The 12,370-nt window shown below is 48.7% G+C and overlaps 1 protein-coding gene across 2 annotated transcripts in view; it reads right to left on the bottom strand.

Moving 5' to 3' along the window:
• The window catches only part of CDH3 (cadherin 3), an 86,926-nt gene that overhangs the window by 32,967 nt on the left and 41,589 nt on the right, over positions 1-12,370 (bottom strand). Inside the window, exons 1-2 of one of the 2 annotated variants that reach the window (XM_032486615.1) lie at positions 3,445-4,029; positions 3,119-3,239 (exon numbers count right to left, since the gene is read on the bottom strand). In XM_032486615.1, the coding sequence (XP_032342506.1) occupies positions 3,119-3,239; positions 3,445-3,504 (181 nt within the window). In that variant the 5' untranslated portion in view covers positions 3,505-4,029. Of the gene's footprint in view, positions 1-3,118; positions 3,240-3,444; positions 4,030-12,370 lie in introns of those variants that run through there. The other variant, XM_032486616.1, reaches the window with a different exon arrangement.

Raw genomic sequence — 12,370 nt, 5'->3', positions numbered from 1 at the left:
GTTTGTTTTGTACATAAATTCACATGTATAATTTTTATAGATTCTACTCATAAGTGACATCATATGGTATTTGTCTTTGTCTGTAGGTCCCTCACTTTTAATCACTGCACTAATACCATGCAAGCCCCTCCTCCCACCTCTCCTCCATCTCTGCTTCTAGACCACACTTGAAGGAAGGTGGACACCAGACTGTGGGGTTCGGGTGGGGGAACATTCCTGCTCTACCTCCTTCCAGATTAACCTCTCACTCTCAATCTAGGCAAGCTGGCTTCACTTGACTGAAGCCCCCATCACTAGGACACTTACAGACTGTATTTAAGGTGGTTTCCTCTGGAGGAATGTTTCTGAAAACCCCTACAATGAAAAGGAATAAATGACTAAGTGCCCTTGGGGTAGGGGGTTGCTGCTGATGGGATCTGGTGCTCCAACAATCCACTTTTTCATTACATCCACCTCCCACTTTCTGATAGTAAAAAATGCCCAGGGAACTTGGGAATCAGAAGCTTCAAGTCCCAGCTGGTCACTGCAGTGATGACTTCAGTGAAGCCACAACCACTAAGGTTTCATCTGTAAAATAGGCAGAACTTTACAAGATTGTCTCAATTCATACAAATACCTACTGGGCACCCTATTAAGTACCAGGTCCTGGACATAAACCTGGAGGTAAAAGTCCTATCTATGACCCTCAAGAGTTTAGCCTAGGGAACCGAATCCATTGAGCTGTTTCTGTATTTCTCCACCTCTAAAACCTCCAGCAGAGCAAGGCTACACAAGGTTTCTGAAGTCCCAACTCTGGGATTAAGAGATCAAGTTGTTTAAATGTACCTCACCAGCTTCAAGAGAATGTCAGGAGGATAAAGCAAGCTCAGAGCTGTGCAAATGCTTTGAAGAAGAAAGTGCACCTACAAACAAGGTATTAATTATATCAGATAATTTCTTTGAGCTCAACCTTATAGACACCTGTGATATTCATAACCCAGGGGTGAACAACAGGGGCAACTGTTCCTTAGCTATATAGAAACTGTTGTCTGCTTGGCCAAACTTGAGAGCATGTATGTACCCTCAGGATAACCCTTTCAACATGGCTGGATCCAGGATGGGGTTCCTGTGTATTGAGGACAGGGAGCTGGGGTGAAGCTAGGGAGATAGAAAGATGTCAGCTGCTGAGGACTAAGGAGAGAAATACCAATATTTTTTGCTGGGGAGTCCCAATTTATGGGGACCAACTGGGCCTAGAAACTTGCTTTCACTTTAAGAAGTGGCAGCCCATTTCACAGGAAGACTGTTCTGAGAACTTGGCATGTTGCAGGTTAGCCAAGCACATTAACCCACCTTTTATTTTATAACCCAGGTGTGCTCCTGGCATGAACCCACCATTTTCACAACCATAAACCAGACATCCGAGAAAGTGGAATTTTCTCAAAAGGTTTAAAATGCCTGACGTCACCGAGAAGCACTTGCCAACCAGACCATGAAATCGAAAACCTGATCACCGCTTCCCTCCAACAACCTCAAGCTTAGTGAAGTGACAGTTAATCTGATATTTCTTGCCTTAGTAAGAAAGATAAGGCACAGACAACACTCAAAGCCATAGCCTGTTCTCCCAGACTGTAGTCAGAGAACTTGACAATGATGGGGAGGGGTACAGATTTGGCAGAAGTCTGATTAGCAATAAAGCTTCCTCAGGGAGCCAGAATTGGATTTGAGGCCCTGCCCAAGTTAACATTTTTACAGGTTGGCTGAGTTGCAGTTTGTTAGCCAGTCAGTAATAAACCCATGTGCAAGAACTTAAAGTTTATGAGGCATGGCCTCCTAATGCCTCTCCTCGGCTCCCTACTGCCAAGAGTTTAAGGAGCTTGGCCTAGCCTGGGTGTTAATTGTTTTGTCAATCTGCAGAGTTATTTAGGGGAAAAAAGAAGAAAAAAAAAAAATCCTTCCACAGACTCAAGGCCCCCAATCCTCTTTTGGAGAAACAAAGCAGAGCCATTCTGTACCCTAGGCAGTGCACCCCCACATTCAAGCTGTGGGAATTTGTACCTGAGGTGAGAAGTATGCTGGTGGAGGCATTAGAAAAATGCTACGTAGCATCCAGTTTTTTAATTGTTTTGAAATTTTAAAACTGTAGATCCCCTGCCCAGGAGAATGGATACACAAGTTTTTAAACAATTTCACAGGTTAAACACCCTCTGGAGCCCTACCCAAGAATCCTGGGTTACACCTCTGTTTAAGAACTTGGGTTTGATCCAGTGGAGGAACCCCCACTCTCCTGGATGGAGGGAAAGAGGCCCCCATCAGCCGGCAGCTGCCAGGGTCTCATAATACACTGGGTGTCGGCACCAAACTGATCCCCCCCACTCACAAGTTTTTAAACTTTAAGAAGGGGAGAACAAGTAATTGAGAGATCAACAATGTGCTTTGATCCCCCATCCACCGCCCTTGCAGCTCAAGACCTTCTGGCTTCTGGACTCCCGCTCCCCCAAGTGCCCTAACATTCCAGTCCCAAGACACTGGGGGGCAGCGGTGTCCCCAGTGCGTGGTGGCCCCAGCCCAGGTGTGCCAGGCCCAGTTTCCAGGCAGGCTGCAGGGGCGCAGGCCCTCCGGGAAGGGCAGGGTTAAGAGTGCATTCCAGCTGCCGGGGAAGAAGGGGGGCGGAGGAGGGGAGCGAGAAGAAGAGAAACAGACCCGGTCTGTCTGTCGGAGACACAAAGCACGGTACACAAAGGGGGCCCGAGAGGGGCGAAGGGGGCTGCCCCGGGCACGGCTCATCCCCACACCTGCGCGGGGGCTGGGGGAGGAATGTGGAAGGCGCATTCCTCTGTTGGGGCCAGCGGAGGAGAGCCTCCCACCTCCGAGCTGGGTGAGGCGCTCAGCAGCCCCGCACCCCGAAGGAGGGGGTCAAGGTAAGCCGCCGCAGCGGGGCAAGGTGGGGCTGGACGACAGAGGGCGCCAAGTTCTCCGGCCTTTTCCGTCAGCCGCCGCCCCCATCCCAACACCCGGGATGCTTTCTGTGCCTCCCCCATATCTGAGGCGGCGCCCGAAGTCCCCTGCCCCAGTCCAGGCACCCCAGGTGCGGCCCCCGTCCCGCGGTTCCACAAAGCGGGCTCCCCGGAAGTCTTACCTTTCCCTGGTGCCTGGCCCGGCTCCAGCTCCGCGCCTCGAGCCTTCAAGGTCATTTCAGCTTCCCCGAAGCCTGCCCGGCACGGCTCCGAGGCCGCGCACGGCAGCCAGCAAACCTGCGTCTGAGAGTAGAGGGGAAAAGAGAGAGGCTGGGTCATAGGCGTGCCTGGCCCTGCACACCCACTCTGGGGAGTCCTCACAGGCTTTTCTGGAGTTGACCCTCAAGGAGCCCAGCCCCAAGCTCTCCCCGACGACACTGACGCGTGCGGACCCCGCCCGCCCTCCGAGGAGCGTCCCGGCCCGGGTCAGGGGAAGGCAGTTAAGTACCTGGAGTAGGAGGAAGAGGCGGAGGAGGAGGGACGCGAGAGGCCCACTAGGGAGCCCCATGGCTGGAGAGAGAAGGGTGAAAATTTGCCGCGACGGCGGGCTAGTGCTCCGCTAAGCTCAGCGCGCTTCTTTGAGCACCGCGGCTCGCGGGAGCAAGCGGGGGGGGGGGGCCAGGTGAGCGCAGGTAGGTGCTGATTGGTCCAGCGCCACAAGATCCCGCCCCCTCGCAGGTGGGGCTGCAGCTGGCGCGGTGGAGACAACGCCGAACCTCTCCACCCCTGCCCTATCCTCCCCGGTGTCCTCCTGCGTTCTCTCTTGCTTTTCTGGAGCTGCTCACGGCAGGGACCCAGGCCCTGTCTCGCAGACTCTGTTCAAGGGGGAAAAAAAACCCCATCCACTCCTCAGCCTCCGCAGCATGTGAAGAAAAATGTTTCTGTGCCTTGCGGCTGCAGTGGAAAAAAAAGTGGAGACGCATCTGAACCCGACTGGAAACAGAGGCGCCCCATTCATGCTACCCCGAGGCACTCAGTTATCCAAAGCTTTGATGGAGGCTGGGTGTGTCTGCCCCACACTCGGCTACAGCGGGGGCTGGCTCCTGCCTCATTCCCCACCTCCCATGTCAGCCTGCTCCCAGGACTCCGAGGGTTTAAAAATGGCAGAGAGGTCCTGAGGGACCGCGTTACAGAATCTGCTACAACTTGCGGAAGACTCATTACTTCCCTGGCACAGCCGAACAAATGGAGGCTGAGAGAAAAGGTTCCAGGACTTGGAAGCAGTGGTGACACCAAAAGGTGTGAGGTAGAGGGGTGGTTATTAGCTTCATCATTTCCAGCAAACCGCGCCCCTACCCCCGTTAAGATATAAGTAATTAACAATTTCTCAACTTTACGTAAAATGTAAGTGAAGGCATTTTAAAAATCGAGACTGTTTTTACTGGTCTTAAATACGAAATATAATCTAAGTAAAAACTGCTTGCTGTGCGAAGCAGCCTTCCAGTGAGCTTCCTTTTGAAATAGCCCTTCAACATCCTTCCTGGGAGACATGCAGCGGAGCCGGGATTCATAACCCTTCTTTAGGCCTGAAATGCTTTCCTCCTTGCAGCACTTCAAGGGACCCTGGGCACTGAAACGGTCCTGAGACTCCACCCTGCACGCCTACCTGCACGTGCTCTTCCCACTGAGCTGAACTTTCCTGGCCAGTGCCAACCTCCTGTTCCTTGAGGCCTCTCCACCTTCCCTCGCTGCCTTGAGAATTCCAGGCTGACTCCTCATCCCTTTCCTTCTTCCTCCCCATTCCAGATTTAGGGGTTTGAAGAGGAGACTGGAGTCTCTAATTATAGATTCTTTGGCCCTCAAGGGCTAACCTGGTAGCCTGCGGCTAAGAGGAGTACGGTTTGTGTTGAGACTGTGAGATCCTCTTTCTAGCAGAGCATGGGCTCTGGGACCGCATGGCATGCGTTCAAACCCGGATTCCACCAGTTATTAGCGCCACGGCTTTAGGTAGTGAAATAACCCCTCTGAGCCTCAGTTTTGCATGAGTCAGGTGGGGCTATTATGATGTCTGCCCTCTAAAGTACTAGGATTGAATGAACTAATACATGTAGGCGAGGATTAAATTGATTAACACGTTTAAAACGCTAAACTCAGCACTTGGCACAGAGGAGGTGCCCAAATGTTGCCTGGTATTACTGCTTTGGGATCTAGCTCATTCGTCCTCCTCTGCCGCCTTGCGAGCCGTTTCCCTCCTCTGTGGCACCCTCACATTCCCCAAACTAAGAGTATGAGAAAAGCTGTAACCGTTCAATTTCACGGCTGATGGTAAAGCGAGCAATTGGCATCTGGTTTCAGGGGAGCTCTCGGTTACCCGGCCCGTGGTTCCGGCAGCTGGGGGTTGGGCATCGATATCGCGCAGGAGAAGCCCCAAGCCGCTAGCTGAGCTCTTGCCCCCTCGCCTTGCTCTCCCGCAGGGGGCGCTTTCGGCGACCGAGAAGAGGCTAGATACCCGCGCCAAGGCTTTTCGAGGCGGTACTGGCCCCAGACAGTACCCGGTGGCCCCGCCTATCCTCGCCTCGCAGGTTCCCTTGTGCCCGCCCGGAACCAGATGAAGCCATTAGGCGGACAGTTAAACACGAACGAGCCTCGGGATACAGGCCCTAATTAAGTAAACACCCGGCTGGAGGGCTGTTGAGCGCGCTCATTTCCGCCTCCTTGCAGGGCACGCAGCACTCCAGGCGGAGGCGGGGAGGGGCAGAGGAGAAATCGAGAGTCAGCACTTCTGCTTGCAACTTGGACCACAACGCTGTCTTCTCTGTAGCTCCTCTAGTCGTTAGTTCATTCATTTAAGAGATATTTGCTGACAGCCTGCTATGTGCCAAACACTGGAGATACAACAGTGAACAAAACAAACATCCCAGCATCTTTAGACCTTCCATCCCAGAGTGTGAGGGGTCGAGGAAAATAAACAAATAACTAAACATGTTAGATGATTATGTGCTACATAGAACTGAATGGGAAGTGCCAATAAATGGGACAGAAGTTAGAGTTGGAAATTGTGAATAATATGATCTAGACAGTGTTTGGGTCAGGATATAGTGGGAGATAGAATCCAGCTCAGATGGTTCAAGTCTTAGTGAAGGGACTAGAGGAATGGGCACGGTTCAGGGACCAACAGGGGTGCTGAAGGTCCAGAGATCAGCAGCAGCAGAAAGGCCGTTACAACTCTGAGTACTGGAGGACAAAGGGAGAAATGGTATCATTGGACGTGGAGGGTTAGGGGGGAGCTGGAGAGCACAGGGCCACCCCTCCCAAATGCAGCTGTGGTCCAGGAGGGACAGGCCACTGTTCAGAGCAGAGCAGGGAGGATGTTGGGGGAAAATAACCCAACATCTCTCCTTTCACCCTTCATCTGGCAGTGTCTCCCATGGACCAAACCCACCCAGAAGCCAGAGGGCAAGAACGCCCAGGTGGTGGGGTCTATAGAGGTCATCCTCAAGGCAGAAAGGCAGAAGGGCAGAAAATGGATGAGCGACTGATGAGCAATGGTGAAAACCCAGAGGTCTCCCTGAGAAATGAATAAAACCTGAAGGAAGAGAGGGAGCAAATTACGCTAAGGATATCTGAAGAAAGAGTATTCCAGGCAGACAAAAGAACATAAAGGCCCTGAGGCGTAGATTACTTGGAACAGGAAAAAAAAAAAAAAAGCTAGTGTGGCTAGAGTATAGTGAGCAAGTAGGAAATGAGTCAGATTTGGGAGGGAGCAAATCTTGCAGCGCCTTATAAGCAATTGTAAGAACTTTAGTTTTACTCTGAGTGGGAAGGAAGGCACTGGAGGTTGTGAGCGGAGACTGGTGTTGAGAAGACTCAGGAGAAGGGGGCAGAAGCAGTGAGGTCAGTTGTGATTCCACTGCAATCAGCCAGGCAAAAACTGAAATGGCTTGTTTTAGGGTGGTCATTGTGGAAGGGGTAAGAAATGATCAGATTTTTTAAAAAAGAACAGAAAATAACAAGTGCTGTTGAGGATGTGGAGAAACTGAAACACTTGTGCGCTTTCGGTGGGAATGTAAAATGGTGCAGCCACCATGGAAAATAATACTGCAGTTACAAAAAATATTAAAAATAGAATTGCCACATGATCCAGCAATTCCACTTCTAGGTATATATTCCAAAAGAATTGAGTCCAAGGACTCAAATAGGTACTTCTACATTCATGTTCATAGCAGCACTATTTGTAATATCCAAGAGGTGGAAGCAACCAAAATATCCATCAACAGATGAATGGCTAAACAAAATGCTTAATAGGTACAGTTTCAGTTTTGCATGATGGAAAGAGTTCTCTGGATGGATGATGGTGATGACTGCACAACAATATGACTGTACTGAAAGCCACTGAACTGTATGTTATGTGTACTTTACCATAATTTTTAAGTTACTAAAAAAAAAAGTGACCAGACTGGGTATATTTTGAAGTTACTGCTAAGGACATTGGCTAAAGGATTGGATGAGGATGTGAGACAAAGCAGGTCAAGGATGACTCCAGGGTTTGGGGCCCAAGCAACCAGCAGGATGGCAATGCCATTTCCTGAGATGGGTAAGGAACAGGCAGGGGACACTGTCAGGATGCTCGCTGCTTAGATCCTCTGGGATCCCTTTGATGGTTTCTGAGCATCCCTTGTTTGGTTTCTGTGTGTTGATGCTCCAAGCAGCCTGCACCTGTGAAGAGCTACAGGCCTCCCCTCCAGCTACTGGAGTCCCTTTGCCCTTGCCAGGAAATGCCCAGGAGTTCACTTTCCCAGCCCTTAGCCAATGACCCACTGGTACCGGAGTGTGGAAGACCAGTGCCATCCACCCCCTCAAACTCTCAGGGGTAACTTACATCTAGCATTTGCCTGCTGGATTAGGCTACCGTTAATGGACTTGCTCTGAAACTACACCCTTGCTTGGCTTCTTGTCCTCTTTATCCTGCTTCTCCCACTCTTTAACCACTTCCTCCTGGGAGCCCTTCCTTATTTAGTAAGTCATTCAGGCACATGAATCCTTCTCTCAGGGTTGGCTTCTTGGAATCTCATTGCAGATAGAGCAAGTCTGGGATCAGTGGAAGATAAGGACTTCAAATTGGGGCATGTTGAGAAGTGCCCAGTAGTGGCATGTTGAGGAGGCTGTGGTTGGAGACACCAGTCCAGGGGACATGTCTGGCCTGGGATATACATTTGTCACAAAGGGAAAGCATCAAATCTGGGGGCAATCTGTGGAGAAAAACTTGCCAGGGTAGAACTCTGAGCCTTTAGGGCCTTCCCATCTCTGCCAGAGCATGACCATCTTCAGCACAGACGTCCATCCTGTCCCAACACCCTCCACCCAGACAGGACCGGGACTCTGTCGCTCATTTCACTCTTCCAAAAAGAAGCGCAAGTTCCCTGTGCTTCTTGTCTGCATTTCTCCTTTAAACATGTGCTACTTACTGCCTTGTGGGATCTCGACCATTGTTACTTTCCTCACAGTGCCCTTCTGCCTGACTTTCCACTACCTCTTTCCCCACTCCTGGAAAGCTCCTGGAGGTCAGGGTTCAGGATGATCAGAATATAACTTCTCCAGATGCCCCCACAGCACCCAACCAGCCAAAGACCTGTGGCATTTAAGTTAGGTTTGACAGACCTACGTCTGAATCTTGCCTCTGAAAATGACTGCTTAGGTGACCTGGCAGAGAGCGATTTAATCTCTCAAAGTTCTCTGAAACGAGTCATTCCTATTTGGTGTGTGATAGTGAGAATTATCCCAAACTGAATTGACTTGCTCCTCCCACAATCCTTCTGTCTCGGCCAAAGGCAACTGCATCCTTACAGCGGCTCAGCCTGAGCTGTCTTTCACTCTCTGACCCATCGTCTACCACTTGCTCACTCTGCTTTTCCAGTGCTGGCCTCCCTGTGGTTTTCTGAACACACCAGTCATGGGCCTTTGCACTGAGCTTCCCTCTGCCTGGATCGCCCCTTCTCCTGAAGTCCACCCACCTCTCTCCCTCACTCCTTCAGGTCTCTGCTTACATGTGGCCCCTCGCAGAGGCCTTCCTTGACCTCCCTGCATGGATAGCCTTCTCCCATCACCCTCTTTCCCCCTTTACCCAGCTTTATTATTTTTTTCATAGCACTAATCACACCCTAATTTATCAGCACATATATAACTTTTTTTGAGAAGAAACATACAGTCATAATTAAGAGAAGGGACTCTGGAGTCACACTGTCTGGTTTTGAATCCTGAATCCAGCTCTCCCAAGGTGTGAGACCTTGGGCAAAAAACTTTCAACTTGTGCCTCAGTATCCTCATCTGGAAGATGGGATAAGCATAATAATACTGTTCTCATAGCTTATGAGTTAATACTTGTAAAGCACTTTAGAACATAGTAAACAAAAGTATTCATTAAACTGTATTTATTGTCGCTCTCCCCTCAGTGTATCTTCCCCGAGAGACAGAGATTTCTGTCTGCTTTGTTCATTGCTGTACCCCTAGTGCATAGAACAGCCTGGCATAAAATAGATACTAAAATATTTATTGAGTGAGTGAAATCAACAAGATAATAACTGTTATGCATCTGGCAGGTGCTAGATGCATAACAGACGCAAAATCAATGTGGGTTCCCTGACTTACCTCACAGAGCTGATATGAAACCCAGTGAACTAACAGAGGGAAAAGAGTTCTGCAAAGTGTCATACAAATAATACAAGTCATAATAAAATGAAAAACTACCATTTCCTGAGCATGCTCTGGATCCAGACTCAGCATTTGCATGCATGATCTCATTCTAATCCGCACAATTCTACAAGCTAGTTCATATTACATATTCCCTTTGCACAGATGAGAAAACCAAGGTTAAATCCCTTGCCCAAGGGCACATAGCTAGGATGGAGGGAAAGCCACTGTGTAGCCCAGTAATATCTTATTCTAAAATTCACTGCTTGAATCAGTTGCCAACCTGCTATCCATCAATATTTGCTGGAAGAATTGATTCAGGGAGCAGGTTTTTGGTATATTTAGGAAGAATTCCACAATATGCAATCTTTTCTCTTAGGAACCTATTAAACATATTTGCCTCTGGTCCAAGGTTAAATTCTGGGTCCTCCAAGAAATATTTAGAAAGAGCTTTCCTGCCCATTTTTGGTAGCAAAATTCCCAGAGCTCCACTCCCACACAGCAGCACTCCTACAGGGCCGTATCCCAAACACAAACAAGTGTTTTCCAGTCTTTTCTAGGAAGTAGCCTTAAAACTGGGTGAAGCCCTATTTCCTGCTCCATGCCTCCCCTGCCCAGTGCCCTAAACACATAGTTCCACACTCTTAATTCTCTATGTCTGTTCCTCAGCTTCCTGGGACTCTTCTTTCTGCCCAGTGCTGTCTCTGGCCAGCTCTCCCCTCTATCACTTCTGAATCCTTAAAGGTGCTGAGGCAGCTGATCCCAGTGAGAAACCTGGTCCATATACCTTCCCTCTCCCTGAATCTCGGGTGGGGCAGTGCTGCCTTCAGCACTGATGAATTTTTGCCAACGCCTAAGCTGTCAGTTTCCAGGATCAGAGCTAAGCATTTATGTATGCTTATGCATAGAGGGAATGGAATCGATTAATCAATAAGCACTCACGAAGCCCTGAATCCCTGTGGGTGGCTGAGGTCTAGAGACTTTGAGAACTGTAGGGCTTCAAAAGGACCTTAAAGAAAATAATGATAAGAACAAAACAGTAATAATCTGTCCTCAGAACCATTCTTCATCCTCCCCCTGAAAGGCAGGGTGACCTCTGCAGATGAAGTTTCCCAGGCTCACATGAGAGATGATTTCCTGCTGGGTTTAGCCAATAGGAGGCACTAGTGGGAGACTGGGGGGTGAGACAAAGGGAAAAGGCAGGGTATTCCTCCTCCTTCATCAGTGTCTTGATAATGGCTGTGTCTAATCTACAGCTACAGCTCCTGCTGTGGGTCCAAGTTCAGCCAGACTCTGGGCTCCAGAAACAACACCTTTCCCTCTTCTTCCTCCTGCTAAGGGGCAGATGATTTCTTGATGCCTTATCTCTGGGTCGTATCACTGTCCCCTGTTTGGCTTCTCAGCCTCTCCATAACCTCTGCATTAAGTTCCCTCTGCTGTAAATACTCACAATGGTTTGTCTTCCTGATTGGACCCTGACTGATCAGGGTAGTTAGAATAGTTAAAACTTACACACAGCGTAATTAGAATAGTTAAAACTTACACAGTAACTTACTTTGGGCCAGACACCATTTTGAGTGCATTTAGTAAATTAACTTATTTAATTCTGCCATCTGAGGAGTGATTATCTTTTACAGATGAGAAAACTCAGGCACAGAGAGTTTGATCTACCCTAATGAGATACCAAATCTAGATGGCACATCAAAAATTGCCCAGGAAGCTTATTAAAAATAGAGGAGGTGATGGATGCCATTCTAGCCCTACTGAGTAAGACTGGCCAGACTATGGGGCCTAGGGATAGAGATTTAATAAGCTCTCCAGGTGATTCTGCTGCAGCTAACCCAGCTCCCCTCTGTGAACTGGTATTTAGGAAACCCTGACCTCAGTTTGGTGATGAGGACACAGATCCCGATCAGGAATTCAACCTGCCCACAGTTGCATAGCAAGCTCAGTGGCAGACAAAAACATCACCAAGGACAGTGCTTTCTGCTACTTCCACTGCCTTCTCCTTCAAGGTCACATGGCTGTTTCTGATGTTTGGACTTGCTCTTCCTGGGAGCCATTTGAAGTCACTTCTTATTAGAAATGTTTTGGAAAATTCAGTGTATAAACAGATGTGTATCCAGGATTGCTGAGTGGTTGATCAGTGTTTCGGAAAAGGAAAAGGGAGGCAGTTTAATCCACGTAATCTCTTATTTTCAGTCCTTTCTGAATAACTCAGGGAGACAGTTAACCCTTCCCTCATTCTACCCTCCGCAACCTGACCAAGACTGCAGTTGGGCCAAGAACCTGTATTTTTCAACAGGGGCCCAAGGTGATCTGCCAATTTAGAAAATATGGTCAAAATCCAAAAGGTTAAGAATCTGAATGAACCTCTGTAATAACGTCAACCCCATGAGGGTTGGATTGTTGCCTTCCCACCACCGTCCTGCTGTATTCCAGCACCAACGACAGTGCCTGGCACACAGTAGGTACTTAATAAATATTTATTGAATGAAATAATAATTTTTCTTGCATTCTGAAAATATTTTCTGTACAGTTACTCACTAATCCTTACAATGGACAGAACAGATCTCACAGTCCTCATTTTACAGAAAATGAAACTGAATTCAGAGACTGGGTGATTTACCAGGTCACACAGTTAATGAGAAGTGTTGGAAGTTCTCTCCATAAAATTCTTCCCAGGTGATGGTGGTAAGAAGGAACACAGGTGGAACAATGCAAATATGGATGCTGAATAAGGCAGA

The sequence above is a fragment of the Camelus ferus genome, chromosome 9 (genome assembly GCF_009834535.1).
Source record: "Camelus ferus isolate YT-003-E chromosome 9, BCGSAC_Cfer_1.0, whole genome shotgun sequence".
Classification (NCBI taxonomy): Eukaryota; Metazoa; Chordata; class Mammalia; order Artiodactyla; family Camelidae; genus Camelus; species Camelus ferus.
The sequence above is the reverse complement of the archived record's forward strand: the minus strand, read 5'-3'. Positions and strand labels throughout refer to the sequence as shown.